Source organism: Myxocyprinus asiaticus, chromosome 40 (assembly GCF_019703515.2).
Source record: "Myxocyprinus asiaticus isolate MX2 ecotype Aquarium Trade chromosome 40, UBuf_Myxa_2, whole genome shotgun sequence".
In the NCBI taxonomy this organism is placed as follows: domain Eukaryota; kingdom Metazoa; phylum Chordata; class Actinopteri; order Cypriniformes; family Catostomidae; genus Myxocyprinus; species Myxocyprinus asiaticus.
In genome coordinates this window covers 25,674,541-25,698,927 of record NC_059383.1, presented here as the reverse complement: position 1 = coordinate 25,698,927, position 24,387 = coordinate 25,674,541, and the positions used below count along the sequence as shown (strand labels likewise).

Below are 24,387 nucleotides of genomic sequence, written 5' to 3'. Positions count from 1 at the left end.
GCCTTGTGTCTGTAGTCAATGAACAATGTTTTGTTCTGGGTTTACAGAGGTTTAACAAAGAAGCCCCTGCATATGTTGATGCTAAATTCAGTCTCGTACTTCAATATTGACGCTCCATCTGTCAGAAACCAAAGGTCTGGCGTGTCCTTTTGAAAGGCGCTCATTTTAATGGCACCCTTTAAAAGTTGTTTGTGCTTGTTTGTTTCGTGTATGTGGAATTGATTTATTCAATATATTTTTATAGCTTAGCAGAGTTCTAATGAGAATGTAGTCCTCTCCATTTGAAAATACATAATTGTTTTATTTGGGATTGTGTCTTGTAGAAATTGGACCCTATTTGTTATATTGCGGCTTTTGAATTTTTACCCTCTACTGTTTGCTCTGCTGTCTTAGGCCTGTTTCACACTGTATGGGTAAACAGTGCGTATTTATTTTTGCGCCCATATTAATAGGTTACTGCATTCACACTGCCCACATAAGCAGAAGCACATCTGCAAGCTCATCTTAGCAGAAAATTTGGTAAAATGCACTTTAAACCTATTTATTAACACAGTCTTTTGCATTATGATCTTTTATGCAGCAATATAAAATAACAGAGCAAACGACTCAACCATTGTTTGAAAAAATCTTTCGAACATACAGACACACAAACAGTGCTTGTCTTAGTAAGTCTAACTAAATCCATACGATTTAAGCAGTTTATAGCTGCCTCGGTGTGGAGCTCCTCAGTTCTTTTGTTGTTTTTGTTTGTTTGTCCTGTTTAGTAATCTTTTTCCAGTCAGTTTTAACAGAGATGAACTGCTGAACATTCGACAGCATATACCAGTCAGTCTTTTCCCAGATTTTGAATATTCAGACGTTTTGCTAGATATTTTAGTTGGAGGCGCAGCTCTGCTGTTCAAGAGACGCAGGCGAGGGAGACGAGCCGGTGCGCTGGTCAAACTCTGTCGGCACGGATTTCGAACAGCGCTGCCGAGTATTCACTTAGCGAATCTCCGCTCTCTTCCTGACAAAACGGACGAACTACATCTCTTCACTTGCACAAACAAGGACATTTCAACCTCTGCTGCCTTGTGCTTCACAGAAACCTGGCTGAGTGAAGCCATTCCAGACAGCACGTTACATCTGCCGGGCTTCCAGCTGTTCAGAGCTGATCGCATCGCGGAGTTAACGGGGAAAACGAGAGGCGGTGGAACATGCTTTTACATCAATGAAAGTTGGTGTACAGATGTAACAACGTTAAAGAGGATGTGCTGTCCTAATTTGGAAGCGCTCTTTATTAACTGTAAGCCGTTCTACTCGCTGCAGGAGTTTTCCTCGTTTATTCTGGTGAGTGTGTATTTCGCACCAAATGCATGTTTGAATGCCGCACTGCAATAGCTGGCTGATCAAATCACAGACACGGAACAACAATACCCAGACTCAGTTATTATTATTCTTGGGGATTTTAACAAAGCAAATCTCACACGTGAACTGCCCAAATACAAACAGCACATTACATGCCCCACCAGAGACAGGAACATACTGGATTATTGCTACACAACAATAAAGAATGCATATCGCTCTGTCCCTAGAGCAGCTTTGGGACTCTCTGATCAGTGTCTGGTTCATCTTCTTCCAACCTACAGGCAGAAATTAAAATCAACCAAGCCAGTAGTAAGGACTGTAAAGAGATGGACCAATGAAGCAGAGCGGGAACTACAAGCCTGCTGTGACTGCACTGATTGGAGTGTTTTTGAGGCTGCAGCCACAGACATGGATGAGCTCACAGATACTGTTACATCATATATCAGTTTCTGTGAGGATATGTGCATTCCTACTAGGACTTATTTAAAGTTCAACAATGACAAACCATGGTTTACAGCAGAGCTCAGGCAGCTTCATCAGGCCAAAGAGGATGCTTACAGGGGTGGGGACAAAGTCTTGTACAATCAGGCCAGGAACACACTGAACAGGGAAATCAGAGTGGCTAAAAGAAGATACTCTGAGAAGTTGAAAAACAAGTTTTCAGCTAACGACCCTGCATCAGTGTGGAGTGGCATGAAACAACTCACAAATTACAGGACTCCTACCCCCAACCATGTAGGGAACCAACAACTGGCTGACGACCTGAATGTGTTCTACAGCAGATTTGAAAGGCCCAATCTCACACCCCACACCCACTCTGACCTTCACTTCACACAAACACCAACACCTCCTGCAACCCCCCTCCTCCCCCCTCCTGCTACTCAACCTGTACTTAAGATCTGTGAAGATGATGTGAGCCGCGTCTTTTGGAAACAAAAGACGAGGAAGGCTTCAGGCCCAGATGGTGTCTCACCAGCGTGTCTTCGATCCTGTGCTAACCAGCTGGCCCCCATCTTCACACAGATCTTCAATAGCTCACAGGACTTAATGACTACAGACCTGTCGCCCTGACGTCTGTGGTCATGAAATCATTTGAGAGACTGGTGTTGGCCCACCTGAAGAACATCACTGGACCCTTTCTAGATCCCCTTCAATTTGCTTATCAAGCAAACAGGTCTGTGGATGATGCAGTCAACATAGGATTGCATCATATCCTGCAACATCTGGACAGACCAGGGACATATGCAAGGATCCTTTTTGTGGACTTCAGTTCAGCTTTCGACACCATCATCCCAGCTATATTCCAGAATAAATTACACCAAATTTCTGTTCCCATGTCTATCTGTCAGTGGATTACCAGCTTTCTGATAGATAGGCAGCAGCTTGTGAGACAGGGGAAACTCACTTCTAGCACCTGTACAATCAGCACTGGTGCCCCCCCCCATGGATGTGTGCTCTCCCCACTACTCTTCTCCCTCTACACCAATGACTACATCACCAAGGACCACCTCTGTCAAGCTCCTGAAGTTTGCAGATGATACCACTGTCATAGGCCTCATCCGAGATGACGATGAGTCTGCATACAGAAGGGAGGTTGAACAGCTGGCTGTCTGGTGCAGTCAAAACAACCTTGAGCTGAACACGCTCAAAACGGTGGAGATCATTGTGGACTTTAGGAGAAACACCCCAACACTGACCCCCCTCACCATTCTAAACAGCACTGTGGCAGAAGTGGAGTCATTCAGGTTCCTGGGCACTACCATCTCACAGGACCTGAAGTGGGAGACCCACATTGACTCCATTGTGAAAAAGGCCCAGCAGAGGTTGTACTTCCTTCGCCAGCTGAGGAAATTCAACTTGTCACAGGCGCTGCTGATACAGTTTTACTTAGCAGTCATTGAGTCTGTCCTCTGCACTTCAATATCTGTCTGGTTTGGTTCAGCTACGAAATCAGACATCAGAAGACTACAAAGGACAGTTCGGACTGCTGAGAGGATTATTGGTTGCCCCCCTGCCCCCCCCCCCCCTTCAAGAACTATACACTTCCAGAGTGAGGAAAAATGCTGGAAAAATCACTCTGGACCCCACTCACCCTGCCCACTTCCTTTTTGAACTGTTGCCTTCTGGCCGACGCTTCAGAGCTCTGAGCACCAGAACCGTCAGGCACAGGAACAGTTTTTTCCCTCAGGCTATCCATCTCATGAACAGATAAATTGCCCCATTGAGCAATAGCAATGTGCAATACACAGTTTAGACTTTCTTATATTCATCCAACACATCCAACATCTTCTGCCATTCATTCCTCTGAAAAAACAAAACAAAAACATTTGCACTGTACATAACAGATTTGTATTTGCACTGTACATAACAGATAACAGATTGTATTAGATTTGCACTACCCATGTGTATGTGTGTATGTATGTATGTGTATGTGTGTTTATATGTGTATAATTAGTTTTATTTTTATTTTTATTATTATCTATATCTTGCTGCTGTTTTTGTATTGTTTTTGTATTGTTGTACACTGGAAGCTCCTGTCACCAAGACAAATAACTTGTATGTGTAAGCATACTTGGCAATAAAGCTCATTTTGATTCTGATTCTTCTACAGTTTGTGGTTTGGATTCCATTCTGTGTAGATTAATTGCCATTTCAATGTAAATGTGATCCCCCTCCAAATGTTCACTATTCTCAGTTGTCCACTCCCAGTTTTATAAAATATGGGAGAAATTGAAAATACTCAATTTGGTAACCCAGAAATTGCTGCAGTGCTTAAAAGGATTGTTCTTCCCTTTCTCCACTTGCAGAGTGAAACAGGCCTTACTCTCATAGTGTCTTTTTACTCACTCCATACAGGTCTGTTTATTTATTTATTTATTTATTTTTTAGATTTCCATGTATTTATTAACTTTTGAAAGTTATTTTTAATGTAGTTTGAAGTAATCTCACTAAGGGCCAGGGTTATGGCAATATTAGAACAACTGTTGAGGCAGTTGCCCTCCCTCAGGCCCATGGAGAGGCTGAAAGGGTTCTTCTCCGCTTAAGTCAGGATTGAAGGTGTAGAGAGATGAGACTTTGATCCAAGCCTTAATCAGGGCTCATCAGTGCCTCCTGCATTCCCACCAGCTCAAGGTGTCCGTCTGAAGAGACAAACTGTCAACGCAGAAGGTCCTCTCCTAGGCCCGGAGTGTTCCACAGATTAAATTCCCACATTCCAAAGATAAACGGGGGGTCAAACGTTGTGGAGGCTGCGGCACATTTGCAGGTCTACTAACAAGGATGTGCTAGCTGAAGCCTAGCTAAAGCTCAGATAAGGATATCTCTTCTTCATGTGTCATGGACAATATCTGTTTGTATTCACCTGGACAACTTGAAGTCTTCTGAAGGTGGAGTGGGTGTTTGAACCACATTGGGGCCCACAGAGTTTAAAGGTGAAGTGTGTAATTACAAACTTCAACTTTAAAGGAATAGTTCACCCACAAATTAAAATCATGTCATCAATTACTCACCCTCATGTTGTTCCAAACCAGTTCTTCCATTTCCTTTGAATACACGTAAATGGGCCGTTGAGCTCCAAATATGACAAAAAAAAAAAACCCCATAAAAGTACTTCTAATCACTTATGCGCTATTTCCCAAGTCTTCTGAAGACATACAGTATTTGTGAGGAAAAGCCTGATATTTAAGTCGTTTAAAGCCTGATTTATACTATGGAAGAAGCCAAACTTTTTTCTCCTGTACAAACAAAAGCACCCTAGGCGAACGAAGCCAGCGTTTATACTACGCGTGACGTTGTTTTAAAATTAATTTGTTTAGGGTGATGTCACTGTGTTTAATGTACTGTTCCATCCACAAGTAAAGCCAATAATGCAGGGTTTTTTCTCCTTGGAACGCCACTTTTAGCGCTGTGTTGCTTCTTTGCTTTATTAAACTTGTCATGGCCCCTTCCACTTTGAAAAATTCTCTCCACTCATTTGTCATGGCCGTGCTGTCTTTGTAGAGTTTGTGTTGCAAATCATATAAAAAAGTATACTTCCGCACAATCTCTGAGAGACATGCTTCAAAGTTATTCATTTTAATGACAGTAACCTAGGTAACAACTCCTCAGCTGGCATGCGCGATTGAAAATAATAAATGTCACGTACAAACCACACCTATGATTAGTTTTAACCAATTATCAATGCTCTTCGACAAGCCGAGTTCTCCTAGGTCAAGAATTTCAGAGATGTGCGCGAACAAGAGACATATCACCAAACTAACACATTGGCAGAACATAAAAGTCACTGCATTTCGTCATCATTTGTAGGCGACTTAGCGAAGCCTGTTCACCCAGTAAGTATAAATTAGCCTTTAGATGGAAAATCTTGCACTCATTTCAAAACATAAAAATGAGTCTATCAAGACATGAACCCAAACTTTATACAACAGCATCATTGGCACGCTTCTCTTCCCCGCTGTCGTTTTGCCTGCAGCAGTGTGGCATCAGTTCAGATGGTTTAGGAAATATTCACACCTGGAACAGTACTCCATTGTTCTGCCACGCCCGCAAGCAATAGAGGCTTCCTGTACTTTGTCTGGTGTATGCGGTCCCAGGAGACCACAGTGGAGGCCATTGATAAAATGCCATGCCTCATCTCTTTCCTCCTCTCTATATTTATAAACTTTCAGCTCACACTAGTGGAGCTCATCCCCTGTGCCTGGTCTGACACTCAACCAGGTTAAGGCTTTTTCATGGTAGTGTCAGATTGATTCCTGTTAACTCATTGGTGTATGTGTGTGCGTGGAACACAGCTTATTATGCATGAATAGAGGCAGAGGCGGGCTGGGAAATGTGTTTGTGTTTGGAAATCTGCCTGACACTCATTTGTAAGGCAGTGAAAAACATTGGCAGCCTAGAGGTGCTTGAGCTCACTTCCTGGTCTCATATTTCAAATCCTCTTAGATGAAGAAGATGATAGTGCTGTGGAATGGAGAAGATTATGTTTACTATAAACTATGTCTAATAACAGCATGGGGATGCATGGGGAATTCCTTTAATAACATGGAATTGAGCTTAAGAGTCAATGGAATGCTCTCCTGTTTTAATGGGGTTTGGGCCGAGATTTCACAAGTGCTGTTTTTGACTGTTCTAACCAGCATTACAGTAGTTTAAAGGGATAGTTCACCCAAAAATTACAATTTTGTCATTATCATTTTTCACCCTTATGTTGTTCCAAACCATTATGAATTTCTGGAACACAGAAGGAGATATTAGGCAGAAGTTTAGTCTCAGTCACCATTCACTTCAAATGCATATTTTTGCCGTACAGTAAAAGTGAATGGTGACTGAGACTAACATTCTGCCTAATATCTCCTGTTGTGTTCCAAGGAAGAAAAGAAGTCATTAGTGTAACATGAGGCTGAGTAAATGATGATGATTTGGGTGAACAAATGTAAAGTGTAACAAATAATGACTGGTATCTCTTTAACATTTACGCTCAACTTACAGCATAAACAATCCTTCAGGCCATTAGCTCTTCATAGAAAATAAACCATTAAGCGCTACCTGTTGAGTGATATGTATAGATTCAGCAAAAAAGGAGAGAATGCATTCAAAGGTATACTGGAAAAGAGCACTGTCAATGTGTACTATAGTTTTTCTTTCAGACTGCTGTCACTTAGACTTTTGAAAGCATGTTGGCATTTTCAAGCCCTTTACAGGACTTCCTTTGCCTCTGGATTTCACGAAATCTCTTTTCATTCCGGCTCTGTTTACGTTCATATTTGCTGAGAAAATAATTAAACGTAGAGCGTTTGTTCTCAGTAAGAGGTTTGTTTGACTCCCAGTTGACATGCTTGGTTGAAGTGGTGTTAAATCCGTCAGCAGAAGGTACTGACAAAAGAAGGACCTAGCAACCCAGATAAACCACAGATATAAGATTTGTTAGGAAAATAACTACATGTACAGCATTTGTCCTCAGTAAGGGGTGTGTTTGTCACCCAGTTTAAAGGGTGTTAAATCCATCAGTAGGAGTGACTGATAAAAGAAGGACCTGGCAACCCACAGATATGCTACCTCAGAGCACACCAAAGCTCATTAGGGACTGCAGCCTCCTTCAAAGTGACAGCATCTTCAGAGAAACATGAAGAGAAAGTGAAAGGATAGAGAGAGTTTCAGAGAAAAGAAACCAGAAACGGACTTGAAATTAAACCAGAAAGACTCTGTATAAGACTGGTCTCTGGCATAAAGGGGCCCTAAAAGGTTTTTGGACACTTAAAGGGATAGTTCCCCCATAAATGACAATTCTGTCATCATTTACTCACCCATCATGTTGTTCCAAACCCGTATGAATTTCCATGGAATACAAAAAGAGATGTGAGGCAGAATGACAGCTTCTACTTGTAATGGGTGGAAAAAAGATGCCATGAAAGTGAATGGTGACTGAGGCTATCAGATAAAGTCGTGCATCATTAATTTGCAGATGCCATTTGGTTGGATATTTTGTCTAATGCAATGGCATTCAGACATTTTTAAGTATGGCTTAAAGTGTCCAAATACTTTTTGAGGCCACTGTATGTAATATGATCTCAGTTTGGGAATTTACTGTACCATGAAAGAAAAAAAATAATAAAATAAGAGTAAAATTTTAAAAGAACTCCTTCTTTTGGTGTCCCTTACTGGAAACGTGCCTCACATCTGTTTGGCATTTAAAACATTATACTTAAGGCTTGTTACTTTTCTCCAAATACACCTCAAGAACAAAATAAAAAATTCAGGTTTTACAGCTGACCGTTGTCTTCATTTTGTTGGCAAGCCCCATTTTGAAGCGGGGCCTGAAAGTCCAGGAAGTCTTGAAAACAGGGATGCAGAGGAGGAGGAGAAGGTTAGTGCAGCCAGATGGTGCTAAATACTGATTAAACCCTGGATCTTCGAACTCCATAGATCTCTCCAATTAGCCATTGTGTGGAGGACAGAATGAAGTGGAGAGGGCCAAGGGGCCCCCTGTGAGTCCTTAAGCCCAGCTTTGTCACCCGACACTTCCCCCATGCTAACAGGCCCTGCAAGAGTCTCTTCAGAAACCTCTAAAACATTCGAGTGGCTGGATTTCAGTGTGACAAGTGTAGAGGGACAAGAGCCAGCAGGCGCAGTGGAATGCTGGGACTTTGTGTTTGATGCAAGAGAAACCATGCGAGTGTGTGAATGTGTGTGTCTTTGTGCGCTCTCTCCTGAGCCCACGTGTGGCCGTAAAAGCTCAGTGAATGTTTGCATATTGTTCTTTATTTTCTAAAGCACATGTTCTTCCTACAGACTTTTGAATGTTTTCCATGGCCATTATTGTATTGTCTAAGGCAGTGGTTCTCATATAGTGGGTCGCAACCTAAAAATGTGACGCAGAACAGTTCAACATTGCCACAGTGTTAAACACAAATAGTAAATGCAACTAACCACGTAATCAAGCATAAGATAACAAAATAAGTAGGCTTATCAACTTTTAAAAGGGAGGAGTAAACACTTCCAATATTAGTTGTTTTTGATATCAAAACTGTATGTGCCATCTAACTCATCAAATTCATCTATTGATGGTAGAAGCTAGCCAAATTCGGCAGATGTTAATATGGGCTGATTTTGTGCCTTCATCCTCGAAAGACAATACATCCTGAAAAAAACAATGCAAAGTGAAAGAACATATGATTCAGACACATTCCAAAGTTCAGGGTTATATTAATCAATTACCATTAATAAAATAGTAAATATATAAGCAACATTTTGCAAAAAGGTTCTATTGTTAATTAGTTAATGCATTAGGTTAAATGAACTAACAATGAACATTATTTTTTAACCAAAACTGTATTAATATTGGTTAATGATCATTTATGAAAATACAATTGTTTATCGTTATTTCATGCTAGTCCATTATTCTGTAATTAATGTTAATATATACAATATTTCATTTAAAATATGTATTAGTATATGTTGTAATTAACATTAACGCCACCAAACAGAACTGCAAAAATAAACTTTCAAAATACACCCTCCATCTGCCATTCGTCACTCAAACAAATAATCCCACCTCAAACTCATGCCATTGGTTGAGTCGAAGATGTTGTGTCTGGCTGGAAGGGTTGCTCAAACAAACAGAGCAATTTTTACAGCGTCAAAGAGACACAGTGCTTACAGTTTGCCGTTTTCTCCGCATATTAAGCAGGGATGGGAGAAAGTATTTGAACATTGAAAAAAGTCACACTTCAGCTTTAATACGTGCTGTTAAAGTATTGTTTATTGTGAGTTCACATTTAATAATGTAGTTAAAACATTTTAACAAATAAAACCTTATTGTAAAGTGTTACAAATAATAAGTTTCGAGGACATTTTTGTTTACTTTTGTATGACAAAAAATGTTGGTTCTGTGTTCGGTCATGACATGGTGTCCAACGTAAAATCGTGGGTCCTGAAGCAAAACTAGTTGAGAACCACAGATCTATGGATTTATTTGCCCATGCTTCATTTCCTTCTGTGACCTTTCCTGCCTTTCTCTTTTTATATATATAAATCCAGCCAAAGGTGTGGTAGTGTAAAATTTCTTGTTTATGCTGACCTGCTTTCGATTAGTTTGGAGAGAAAATAGGATTAGCTCTGTTTTACCTACTGCAGGAAAAAGCAATCAGTGGCCTGCCTGTGACAGCACTGTTTAAGATCTTTCACTGAGTCCATCAATACTGCGCAAGGTGGCTTGCCAAGACTTGTTTCTCAAATAATATCCGGTGCCCCTTTTCACTCACTCAGAATGCAACCCATACCTGCCTTTGTGCCTACCATGTTCCAAGTCAAACACACACACACATACACAGGTAATCCCATTTACCACCCATCTGTAAACTTCACCCTCCCTTCAATGAGCTGACTATGAGTGATCGTTTCTCCTTGTGGGGCTGAAAGTAATTCCTCTAAAGGATAAATAAACTGGGAGGGCCTTTGTCTAGTTAACTCAGAGTCTCCAGCAAACACTGAAATTGCCCACCAGGCTGTTCTCTATACCTGTTGAAAGAAAAAGTCACCCTTGATTTAGCAGCAACCTAAAGCCTGCGGAACAAATAAAGATGTTTCCATCACAGTTCCTTGAGGACGATGGCATATTCATCAAATATCTCTCAATAGGCCTTAGCACACAAGCTTAAAACTGAACTGTGTAATTTCTATGCCTCAAACAACACCAAATGTAATTGCTAATATAATGACTGTTTTCAAACAGGTTCACCCAGAGCCTTTAGTCACTGCTTCAAGCCGAGGGTCAACACCCTCCTCGGCTTCACTTACCATCAGTGAGAGCCTGGTGCTCACCTGCTCCTGACTTGCACTTTCACTCAAACCCCCTGTTTAACTGACCATCCAGGGGGCTGAGGCCTGTCATTCAAGCCGGGGAGCCTTGCTCTCCCTGGCCTGAATCAATGTCAGTGAGAGGCTGGTGCTCACCTGCTCCCAATGTATCACTACCCGTGTCTGCAATTGGATGGCGAAACAGATTAAAGAATTCAAGCCACTGGTCGAGCAAATGTTGCTTTCTCGGAAAATCTTAAAATCAATGTTTGATCATGCTAACACATGATCCAGGAGTCTTTCTACAAATAAACAAGGATCTGTGTGTTAAGTAACTGTGTTGATAGAAGCTCTCTGAGCAATGTGTTTAGAACCGCTGTATGTGTTTTAAGTGCGCACAAAAAACACTCTGTAATGTTTGTTGACTGATGCCTGTTCACACTGTTTTCATGCTCCCTTCGGCCCTCTGGTTGCTGCGGTTTGCAAAGCAAGGCCAAGATGCTATCTCTTCGTACATCACTAAATAGCTCGTGCTGACATTAAACATAACACAAAAGCTGATGCTCTTACTTTTCTTAGCAACATGTTTTAAAAAGACTCCCCCACCACATGTGATCATGCAAGCTAAAAATCATCCAAGTTTAGATACTCTATTCAAGTACGCTAAGACATGAATGACTGGTCCTATTGTATGTATTTAACATGTATTCTTACATTAGTGTGCCGTTAACAAACCTCAGTTCTCAAGGGGGGCGATAGAGTTACCTTCAGATGTCTGTACCATTAAACAGGATGCGTTATTATGCAGGTAGCTAACTATATACATGTTTGTAAGATCAAACATGCTCAGCAAGATTCTCTTCAAACAGTTGCTTTATCATGTAGTTGACCTGGAAGAGAAAACTGGCCATGGCAGCAGTTTACGTTAATGGCCATATGGCATATTGAGATTGCATTGTGTACTTGCATTGCATTTTGAATTGCGCTCTCACACGTTTTGGAATTCAAATGCTAGTAGCATCTGCGTTCATGTACAGTCCTTGCATTGAGTGTATTTCTGGTAGTATTCATTGTGGCAGAAGATCTCTTTTAAATGGGCATAAGGTGGACTAGCTAGCAGGAATGAGACATAATACACTCACCTCTCCATTTCCATGTTGTAGAATAGGGGATGAACATACCTATCATTCACAGAGGTTGTATATTAATACACCACACTGACTGTTAGCCTTGCCACCTCCCCTCCCAGTTCCCATTTGTGTTCCCCTTATGCTGTCTCAGGGGCAAGGCCACTCTATCAATCTGCTAAAGTGACAACAGTGGAGGCCTTAGCAGTCTAACAATAGAAAGGTAATTACCACATACCGTGGACACGTACATGAGGCTATGGATTAAATCTGGTGGTAGTGCAATTCTGAGTGTGATGCTAATCACTTTTCAAGTCCAAACAGGCCACTGAAGACACAAATATGGAATAGAGAATATTGACAAAGGTCAAGGTAAACTGCATATTTAATTGGACGAGAATGAAAACGAGGCTGTGCAGTATAATCTTACAGTCCATTTTATAGGTTATATAATCTTAGTCTTAGTCCGGGTCCACACCAATATGTTTTTTTGTTGTTGTTGAAAAAGCATTAATTTCGATATGTTTAAGCTTCTTATCCACACTCAAGCAACATTTTCTTCCAAAATGCTATCCATTATAGGTAAACAATGACGTTAGGAAAGTAAAAATTTAGTTTTCAAACAAAAACAGATTAGTGTGGATGTGGCCTTAATTCATGTGCAATTTTTTATGGCTTATCGATTGACAATTAAATTTGGCATCCATCCACCCTGACTAAAATAAAATTTTACGTTTAGAAGGCCAGTCAAACTCTGCAGATGAATGTACAAAAAATACAACGTGACAATATCACCTTTGCCAAATAGTCCTTGTCTTTGTGCAACAAAAATATCTTCGCCACCGATCCATTAGCTTCACGTGGCAGCCTCTAGTTCATAACTTCAAAGAATACCGCAGCATTCCATATTCCATCATATTCCACTTCATTTTCCAGGAAGTTATGCTATGATGTCAATTACACAACCATAGCCCATAATAAATATTTTTCTCACAAGAGCTTGTTGAACTTGGAGCCTTCGGTTCTTGAATGTAGATAGCAGAGGAAGGCTCCGGAATAAGAGGAAAAACAGTTCAGTCAGACATGGAATGTCCTGCATTATTTACCATACTCAACTCACTGTTTATTAGCCCGATCAAAGATAAGGTACATCTGTAACAATGTTCCATCCCTTCATCTTTCCTGTATTGACACTGCACTGTTTGGCTTACTGTGTTACAAGCATCTGGAACGGAGGCCGGAATACCGGGATCTGATTTATGGGAAGGTGTTCTTTACTACTTTAATCACCTGTCATCAGATGGAGATTATAAATCCTGATGATTATATGGGTAGGGGCTGGCCATGCCAGACTTAAACCGCCTCAGTGGAGAGAAAATGAGCTTTCCAGACAGGCTTGGAACTCTTGTCTTTTTTCCAGAATGCTATTTGGCTATGCTGTCCATAAAGCGCAATATGTGGTGCATCAGTGAGCTAATCCATCCAAGCCAGTGTAAGGCAAATTCAAATGAAGTCTGGAGGTTTTGCTCCTCCAAAAGCCACGAGAATATATCTGGTTGCATGCAGTTCAGGTATGCTCATTAATAAAAAATATATTTGGACAATTGACATGAAACAGAATTGGTAAGACATGTCTTGATATGTTTTATGCTCTGTAAAAAAAAAAAAATTTAAACACCATTTTGCTGAAAAACAAAAAAAAAACAAAACAAAAAAAAAAAAATATATATATATATATATATATATATATATATATATATATATATATATATATATTATGCATGCAGCTTTTATGACGTCATATTAATTCAGAAACTACACATAATATTTTTACCTTTAAATATTTATTGGTCAAACTGCAGTAGATACCTCCATTTACATTACCCCAAATTTACTTGTTCTCTTGAAGTCAAATGCAAGAATTTTAAAACATTCTCTTAAATTATGACCGCTTGCTTTCTAGCTATACTCAAAAGAGTTTTCAGTATGTGTATGTGTGTGTGTAGCTGTGTGCTGGCTCTCAGCCCTGCATGGTGTGTTGGCTGGCTGGCTGGCTGGCTGATGGAGGAGACTGATAGGACTGCTGGGGGTCTTGATGAACTGGGCTGGATGGGGGAGATTGAGAGCACCAGGTGTGGGGAGACTAAGCACAGAATGCTTGGCATTCTGAGGGGGCTCTATGTTTAGATGTTACATTACATTACTTGTGCTGTTTTTTTTGGAGCTGCTGCGTTTGTTGAAGGTAAAAACATGCTGCCATGCCAGCCTCTGGACCACCCTCTCTCTCTTTTTCAGCGCTCCTCCAAGACAGACAGCCACCATGCCTTCTTAGGGATAGTTTGCGATGGTCTTCTAGTTGACTGGTCTTCCAACAACAACTAGTTGATTTCAGATGTATTTATTTATTGTGTAGTTTTGAAATAAGAAGCATGATAAAACCTTCTCCGAGAAGTTGCATCTTTAAATTCATCCCCGTTAAACCACTACCACTTTAGCCAAAAAATTCAGACAGATGTCTTCAGCCATTGCGGCTTGACTCGTGCAGTTTTTTAAGCGTCTCAGCTATGAGTGTTGGGTTTTTGAGACAGCATGTTCCTTTACAAATAATTCCACTTTTAAAAATTTCATCTTGTGACTCCTGCGTTCTGTGCCATTCTGTTGCACTCTGTCTAGCTGGATTTTAAAGCAAGAATGCACTGTATGTGCTCCTTAAAACAACGTGCCTAATTAGGGTTTGGTGAACCCAAAACCAGACTTATTATACAGGGCTTCTTTAAGACTTGTCAATTTTGAAAATATGTTGTTTTGCCCCTCATCCCTAATGCCTTCTTCCCCCACTCTTTACTCTCATCTCATATGGTCTCACAGCGCTATGCCACCCAGATGATAGAGTAAAGTGTTACTTCTCAAAAACACTATGGTAATATTCCCAAACAGCACTTTAATAGGTCATAAACAAAACTTGTTGTGTTCTAGACTGTTTTAAGTCACCTGTAAATCAGCGGGTGAGCATTGCAGACAATTAGCATGGGTTGTTGATTGAAGCCAGATTTTGTGGCTTGCTAACTGCCGCTCCTCTGCTTTAATTGATTCAACATTGTCTTGATTGAGTGCAGAGCGACTTTGCCCAAGGCGCTGTAAACCAACACGGGCTGACCGAGCTGCGGAATGGCCCCTCTGGGAGAGGTCAGCTCTCTAGCCTGCTGTGAGAGGCAGGTTCATGTTTGCTTAGATGTCGGTAGACACCGACTCTTACGCTGCTCGTTCTCGCTTGTGCTGTTGAGCTGTTGCTTGTTTGTTTTGCTCAAATAATTTGTTCTTCTTCGCTGGGCTGGTAGATTTATCTGATGGCTGTGTTTAATACACTTCCACTCCCCACAAGATGGACGACCCTGGGGTCAACGCTGTCAATATATTCAGTCTCTTCTGAATATGGAGGCCTTCATTAATAATGGGCAATCCTTGACCTCTGACCTTCAGTTCTGACCTCAAGTGGTTGCATTAGGGCCACGAGAGTGTATTTGGTGCTAAGCGCTCTTGTCAATGCAGTTATATGAGATAGCATCTACTCAAAAATTAAAATTTTCAATCTAAAGAAGCATGTTATTTTAAAAGCAGCCTACCAGAGAGGAAAATATACTGAGTGTGAATGAATTTATGTTTTGAAAGAAAGAACACATAGGACAGCACAGTGCACATACAAAGTTCAGCTGTCTGATCAGCCTGTCTGTGTGTGTGTGTGTGTGTGTGTGTGTGTGTGTGTGTCATCCCATGGAGTTAACCACAGGATAGCCCTGTTGCTTGATGAGTGACATATACCACACTGCACTCCACTAATCACAGCGACACGAGAGCAGGAAGATTAACCTGTGGCACTGTGAATACTTTCCACATATCATACATGTTAGACAAGCAGCAATCTCACCCAGACCGATAGACCCGTTCTCACTCACTCATGTTCCTTTTCTCTCTCTCTCTGTTTATATGCCTTTTGGCCCCCAAAAGTAGTTGGACACTATTTGACACTTAAGTTACACTTGTACAATGTATGGATTTTATGGCATTAGATAAAATCCAAAACCAGGGGTGTACTGGGAAGAAAATTTGGCCTGGGATTTTACATAGAAACTGGCCCAAAAAAGTTGCTGTCCCCTTCCACATATCGCGGCGCCGTTTTGTGGCGCGTTCTGCATAACGCGGCAGCCTCATTTCGTGGCCGGCCCACTGGGAAAAGTCCCGGTTCTCCCAATGGCCAGTCCATGCCTGCCCAAAACCATGTGACATCTGCAAATAAAGTATGCTCGAGCTTTTCTCAGATCTTTTTCAAATAATTTCAGCCAACTGGTCTGAAGGTGATTTTTTTATGTAGGTCAGTTCCTGTCAGGTTCACACAGGTGTCCTAGCAGAGTAACCACAGCTGTAGTTAATCAAATTAACTATATTTTTGTGAAACATTATGCTTGAAAAGTGTTTTTGCTATATTTCTTTTAAAATAAATGCCTATTAGTTCAATATTTTGATAGATAATGCAGAAACATTCAGACGTTTTTAAGTATGGATAAAGTGTCCAAATACTTCTCGGGGCCAGTGTATCTTCCTAAACTGATGAAGCCTTTCTTGTTTAATTCAATGTTGAAAGTGCTTTGCCAATGTTTCTGAAAAATTGACATGCCTCCCACAAATACCAATATGTTTTTAATGTTAGAAGCAATATATCTTGTCTCTTCAAGAAAATCTCACATGGAGAATTTTCCATGGGAAACTCACAAAGAGAGGCGGCTCTTATATGCTTTTTTTCCCCCCTTCTTCACCTTCATCTGTCTTTTGAGGCGTTTGCCAAGCCAGCACAGCTTGAAGTCCTGGCAGGCCATTGTTTGTGTGTGATGTTAATGCTTCTGGGCAGACATTCTTTTGGAAGGGGTGAATGAGTGATATCTGAGGCGCTGGGTGATGTACCGTTGCCTCCCCACTGAATGATGGGACAACTGTGTGAGGGCTGCTTTGCTGCTGCCCTGAGAGTTGTAACTTAAGGAGGAGATTCTCCATCTGTGCCACTGAAAGGCCTGGAGGGCTTGAGGCTTAGCTGACCTACACCCTTGGGAGCCATGTCAGTCATTGCCTCAAGAGCACCACCTACAGGATGATGTAAGCAGGTGTGCTGATGATTTCGCTCAGAGCGGCCACATTAACCATTACTTAAGAATATAAAGGACCATGCCCCCTCGGGTTTTGGAGCCATGTGGGTTTTGAATGCAACTTCCAGAAAGAAAAATATATTCATGATTATTGTACTGTATGTCTAAATTTGGTCTGTTAAATCGAGTCGCACCTTTCACATATCATTACCTTTCAGGGATAGTTCACCTAAAAATAACAATTCTAGAATCATTTACTCACTGTCATGTTTTCCAAAACATGTATGACTTTCTTTTTTCTGTGGAACAGAAAAGGAGATGCTAGGCAGACATTGGTCTCAGCCACCATTTCAAGGCATCTTTTTCCATACAATGAATGTGTATGGTGACTGAGGCTAGCATACAAGTCATGCAGTCTTAGAACAACACAAGGGTCAGTAAATGATGACAGTTTTAATTTTGGGGTGAACTATTCTTTTAAAATGAAAATTCTATCATCCTCATGTCACTCAAAACTCATGATTTTTTTTTTAATGTGGAACACAACAGGAGTTGCATCAAAATGCAAAGAGCAAAAATATATATGTACAGTATGTTAGGTTGGGATTTGAACCCAGGTCCCATTGCACACTTAATTAAAGCATTACCACTATACTGTCACTTTTCACTCTTATTTAGGGAACCTCAAAGTTTTAAAACTAAGCTGAGGGCACCAAGTGAGCCAGTACTTCCACTGGTGCCTCCTTGTTTAAATAAATAAATAAAATAGGTGCCTGGTACCCCTGATAATAATGCTCCTTTGTCCTGAAGCCTGTATACTTGGCCTGTTTAATATTTTTGCCCATTTTCTTCCCTTCAATTGAAAATCAATGCCAACTTCAGAGAGTTCTTTTGATTTATTTGGCTTACTCTGTAAATTCTTGAGTGAAGAGCCTCCTTCATTTTTCATTCCATTGTTGAGTCTTAGGAATCTGACCTTGGGATGAACCAACTTTAATCATGAACTCCAGGAGACCACTGCCTCCCAGTGCCCTGCCTTTCTTTAGACTCAGGTCTGCCCCGGTCATCACCTATCACCCTCTGTTTGCACATACAGAGAAAAAATGGGAAAAGGGAGAGAAAGGGAGAGAAAGAATAGATTGAATAGAAGGATTATCATTATGGAAGTTTTTTGTTGCGGGACTTGTGCCATGTTTGTGTAAGTAGCCCTGATAGATACTGCTAATGGGCTTCTTTTTTAATCCAAATGATGAATTGGCACAGCATTGTGTGGCTTATTGACCAGCTGGCCCATCGCTCTTCAGTCTCATGAAAGTACGAGTGAATGAACACCAACACTGATGAGTTGTCTTGGCTGTTATTCACTCTAATGTGGTCAGATCTCTTTATAACTCACTGGAGATCATCTGATAGACATTGGGAATGAATGGCTGAGGTGATATTTGATTTTAGAGGCAGTGTAAGAATATTATAATGTAACACAATGTTGCTCTGTGACTCAATCCTCACACTCATTGATTTTTCTGATACACACATAGAGAAGCACTCTATTTGCCTTAGGTGTTGTTGTCCATATAGTAGCGGGTAAAATGATTGTTATTTGGTCCTAAAACTTTTGACATAAATCTTTTTGTCTGTGATCCAGGAAAAATAGCCATTTAGTAGAGGATACTAGAGTTATTTAACATGATGAACAGGTGAAACGTGATTTGCTGTGACTAGGACCAAGTATGGGGCTAATTTAGAGCTTAGTTTAAGACGTTGAATGATAAAGCAATATTCCCATGATCTAAGTTCTGTACACCATCTGGAAAAATGCAAGTGAACTCAAAATCACATTGATTTTTGTCAACGCTAGACTAAATCATTCCATTTGAGATGTCAGGGAACATTCTTCCATCCCAGATTAATATGCAGAGAGAATTATAAGGAAGCCATTCGTAGGTTGATTCACTTGAAAAGTGTAAACACTGTGGCTCTGTAGCACTTTCAAAACATTGCTCTTTTTGTTCGAGTTGTTGGGGTGGGGCTATCTGTTTTTCTAACCAATGGAAGATTCTGGAAACCTGTTTGAAAACTGTCATTATCTTTGGTGGCGCTAATGGTGCAGAAATGACACACCTCACTTTTTAGAAGACGTATTTGCATGTTACACAAATAACTCTCAAATGGCAAATTTTGAGATGGAAACTTTGGACTGCATGATCATTCAGGAAGTACACTGTAAAAAAAAAAAAAAAAAAAAAAATCACAGCTGCAATTTTGCTTTCCATTCAGATGAATGTGGCTCCCAAGAGTTGTAAACAATAGTTTTCAAAATAGCTCCAAAGTGCTTGCAGACATTGAGCAGCGTAGATACACATCCACACACACAAACACTCTTACATACACACCACCAAACCACCGCCAGGCCTTCCAAACCTACAGGGATTCTCAGTATTCCAGCAGTGCATTTGAAATCCACGTAATGATAATCTGATAGGTCTTAAGCTCGATCTGCTCTCAATAGTCTTTTGTTGTCCATAATGAGTGGAAATCTTTGTGTTAGCATGCCCAGCTGTGCTTCTGTCCACAACAGGATCGCAACACTAACCTCACGTTAGCCCTGGAAGCTCATCTGGCTCTCCCCAGGGTTATTGCTGGGTGTCCACTGGCTCCAGCTCCTCTCCATCTCTTACTGATCACTCTACACCCCAAAAATTCCCACTGAATACTTAACGTTTACAAGTCGAGTCATTAGACCACAGTCATGTTTAATTACGTCAACGTACTCAGTCTTGTGGAGTGACATCAGGACATTTTTTGCAGATTTTTTTTTAGTGGTGACTCTGCTTCTGAAAAGACCAGCTTAAACCAGTGTGAATTTCCATGGTGGTCCAAGCTGATTTACTGTATATGTTTATGGGTTTGGTGCTGGTCTAGCTGGTGGACCTGCATAATCTTTCTGATGAAGCTGGTTGACCAAGAAAATCTTGCTGGTTCAGGTAGTTAAGAAGCCTGGATGGAACACCAACTGTGCTGGTCTTTTCAGCAGCCAGGGAGAGTGTGTGTGTTAGTAGCTGACCTGAGTGTATCCACCTCCGCTAAACTCCTCGGAAATTCAACCTAATATGGAGCCTAGGGGAGTATATGTTTTTAAATTGCTTCCTTGTCAGAATGAATTTGTGCACATTCCATTGTCATTTATGTTTGGTTAGATCCTCTTGAGGTCCTCTCAATTTACAATAAACAAGATGTAAGTCTGGAATAGTTGGCTGTTTGGCACAAGAGATGCACATTTTTTCCTCCAAAAAATTCCTTTGTGTGCTATAATTCAAGCTGTCGTGTCTCACCCATGGAAAACTAATTCTTTCAGGTGCATTAAAAGCATCGATGTCAATGACAGGTTTATGAATTTCCCCCATGATCTTTAGTGAGCCGAGATTGGATGATTTAAGTTATTTCACATTTGTGGTAATTGCCCTTAAATAAGTGGCTTCCTCCAGAAGTGGCCTGACTGTGAAGTAGGGGCTTTGACGGCTCGTAAAATGTGCGAATGAGAATAACGGCATTGCTAATATTTCATATCGTATATATTCTCATTCCTCCGGTGGTTCGTTGTGGTGAACTCACTATAGGCTCTTTCTTTCTCTCTCTTTTTCCATCTCATCGTAGGTTCTACCGAGGAGACTACCACATTGACGTATGCATTAATGATTATTTGGACGTATACTGTCCCCACTACATTGACACAGTCCCTGAGGAGAGGACAGAGCGCTACGTCCTCTACATGGTCAACTATGATGGCTACAGCTCGTGCGACCACACGGCCAAGGGTTTCAAACGCTGGGAGTGCAACCGGCCCCACTCGCCCAACGGGCCCCTGAAGTTCTCCGAGAAGTTTCAGCTCTTCACGCCATTCTCATTGGGTTTTGAATTTAGGCCAGGCAGGGAATACTACTATATCTGTGAGTATGGTGTTAATTATTTGTACTTGAGATCAACCAAGATTGTTGTTTATAACTTATATGGATTATTTTTTAATGTTTAAAGGGGTAGTTCACCCAAAAATGAAATTTCTCTCATCAGTTACTCACCATCATGATGTTCCAGTCTCGCATGACATTCTTGCCTTTTTGGAACACAAAAGGAGGTGTCAGGCAGAATGTTAGTCTCAGTCACAATTCACTTCCATTGTTTTTTTGTTTTTTTTATACAATGAAAGAGAATGGCTGTCATTCTGCTTAACATCTTCTTTTGTGTTATGTAAAAGAAAGAATGGTTTGGAACAACATGAGGATGAGTAAATAATGATAGGTTTTCATCTTTGGGTGAACTATCCCTTTAAGGATCAATAACCAAAACGCAGAACCGATTTTTAATTATTGTTTTATTTCTGCGTTTTGCCCCAACAACTGAATAATCATTATACTACAACAATAAAAACTGCATTATAATATGCATTATGACATTTTAAATACTCCTACTACTACTACTACTACTAATAATAATAATTATTATTATTAGGTATAGCAATATATCTATGCAAAGTTGTTTTTTACGATTTAAATGGCCCTTATTTTCATTTATTTATTTTCATTTATTAATGTATTTTCTTCTATGTTTGGGCTATATCTAACTGTTAACTCATTTTTGGATGCTTTTCTTTAGAGACCCACTAAATTATTCTTCAGAGACCAACCAAAAAACCAATAACTGATTAAGTAGAAAAAGCGATCTCTAATCATCTCTAATTTGTCCAGAAATTATTTGTTTAGCAGTAAAGTAAACCATTTGAACAGTAGTGATGTTTTGTGTTTTTGTAACCAGAACCCAATACTGTGCATGTTAAATAGATTTGTAGGTTTGGTTTTCAGTTTAAATGTGGAAAAAGTTACATTACCTTGAAAAGGATGTTGTATTAGCATCCTCGCGGAGGATAATGCAACCCGAGCACTACATTTACCGGTATACTTTAAGGATACGGATCTGATTACGAGCATGAAGGAAAGGAAGTCATTGCCAAGTATCACTTTGTTTTTTTCAGGAGTCTTGGCAAATAGGCTACAAGGAAAACATGAACCTCAGGGAAAAACATCTTGACTCTCGTGGTCTTCCTCTAAAGAGTCTTTGTTACAAACTCCTAGTCTCAGCTTTCGTTTGCTCGTGAGAGGGCTCTTAAAAACAAGCATCTAAACCTGTGTTTTTACAACTGGAGTCAGATCCCTACAGGGCAGGAGTGGAAAGACAAAATAAGGCACAGGAGTGGTCCAACTGCTCAGGGCCAAGATGGGTTCATTTATGCAGGCGCACGCAGGAGATGTGTAGCGTTTGATTTAGTGGAATCCGACCTGATGATCTGACAGATCTCATGGGCGCATAAAACAATGGACATGTTTTTATGGGATGTGAAAGGTGGGATGGGGAGAATGAGGAGGGGGATGTGGTAAAGTGAAGTACATAGAGAGAATGAAAAAGAGTTAGGAATGCACAGTAAATAGTATTTAGGGGTTAGATCTCAGCAGTGATAAGAATGTTTTGCATGATGTGGGTGTCTATCAGAGAGACATTGCAACATAGTAAAATTGACTTTTTTTTCCCCAAAGGCCTGTGAGTAAGAATAATAGGATGGGAAACATCTCTATTTAAGTGATAGTACTGTCAGGTACTATGAGAGTTATACAGTTAATGCGAGTCAGAAAACAAGGATTCATAGTACACATGTCTCATTCCTGTGTGACGCAGTTTAATGATTCAACTGTTATGGGCTCTCTCTCAAGCGAAGAGGAAGTTTCTCCATTTGTGTGGGATTACAAGTAAAGGGAACATAAAACAAACAATGTGTCGGCAATCAGTCTTTTCTGCTCAAACTGAATCGTGGGGTGTTAGATTGATTGCACAATGTAAACTCAGTTTGACCGTGGCTTTCAGTAACCGTGATCATATCAGAAACAATTTAATTTATTGCAAAAGCTATTTGTAAGGATTGTAGAAAAAGATAAAGACAACATTTATAATAATTGAAATAAAGAAATACAATAATATAATTTAATAATAATAATATTTTTATTATATTATATTTGTATTTTATTTTAGCAACCAGAAGTAAGCTGTTTACTATTTATAATTTTTAGTATATATATATATATATATATATATATATATATATATATATATATACACTGGTGGCCAAAGGTTTGGAATAATGTACAGATTTTGCTGTTTCAGAAGGAAATTGATACTTTAATTCACCAAAGTGGCATTCAACTGATCACAAAGTATAGTCAGGACATTACTGATGTAAAAAACAGCACCATCACTATTTGAAAAAGTAATTTTTGATCAAATCTAGACAGACCCCAATCAGCAATCACTACAACACCTTATCCTTGAATAATCATCCTAAATTGCTAATTTGGTACAAGACAATCACTTGCCACAGTTTGAAAACACAGTTGAAAGCTATTTGGTTCATTAAATGAAGCTTAACATTGTCTTTATGTTTGTTTTTGAGTTGCCACAGTATGCAATAGACTGGCATGTCTCAAGGTCAATATTAGGTCAAAAATAAAAAAAAAGTAACAGCTTTCTCTAGAAACTCATCAGTCAATCATTGTTTTGAGGAATGAAGGCTATACAATGCTTGAAATTGCCAAAAAACTGAAGATTTCATATAAAGGTGTACACTACAGTCTTCAAAGACAAAGGACAACTGGCTCTAACAAGGACAGAAAGAGATGTGGAAGGCCAGATGTACAACTAAACAAGAGGATAAGTACATCAGAGTCTCTAGTTTGAGAAATAGACGCCTCACATGTCCTCAGCTGACGGCTTCATTGAATTCTTACCCGCTCAACACCAGTTTCATGTACAACAGTAAAGAGAAGACTCAGGGGTGCAGGCCTTATGGGAAGAATTGCAAAGAAAAAGCCACTTTTGAATCGCCAATTGGCGATTCAAAAGTGGCTTTTTCTTTAAAAATATCATTTTATATATATATATATATATATAAAATGATATTTTTAAGTGTAATTATCAGTAAATCAATAAAGTTGTAAATAATACAAATTCATATAATAAATTTCAATTTTACAATTATGTACAATATAATTTTATTTTAATTTAATTTTTAATGTTTTAAATAAAAAATAAAAAAATGCCTTTGGCTATACAGTATGTTGCTTTAGTAAAAAAAAACTCATCTGGATAGCTCAGCGAGTATTGACGCTGACTACCACCCCTGGAGTCGCGAGTTCGAATCTAGGGTGTGCTGATTGACAGGTCTCCTAAGCAACCAAACTGGCCCGGTTGTTAAGGAGGGTAGAGTCACGTGGGGTAACCTCCTTGTGGTCGCGATTAGTGGTTCTCGCTCTCAATGGGGCACGTGGTAAGTTGTGCGTAGATCGCAGAGAGTAGCATGAGCCTCCCGTGCTGTGAGTCTCTGCGGTGTCATGCACAACGAGCCACGTGATAAGATGCACGGATTGACGTCTCAGAAGCGGAGG

At 40.1% G+C, this 24,387-nt stretch overlaps 1 protein-coding gene across 1 annotated transcript in view; it reads left to right on the top strand.

The window, feature by feature from the left end:
- The window catches only part of LOC127430752 (ephrin-A5-like), a 65,765-nt gene that overhangs the window by 33,480 nt on the left and 7,898 nt on the right, over positions 1–24,387 (top strand). Inside the window, exon 2 of the mRNA XM_051680774.1 lies at positions 20,558–20,850. Within this exon, the coding sequence (XP_051536734.1) occupies positions 20,558–20,850 (293 nt within the window). The remainder of the gene's footprint in view (positions 1–20,557; positions 20,851–24,387) is intronic.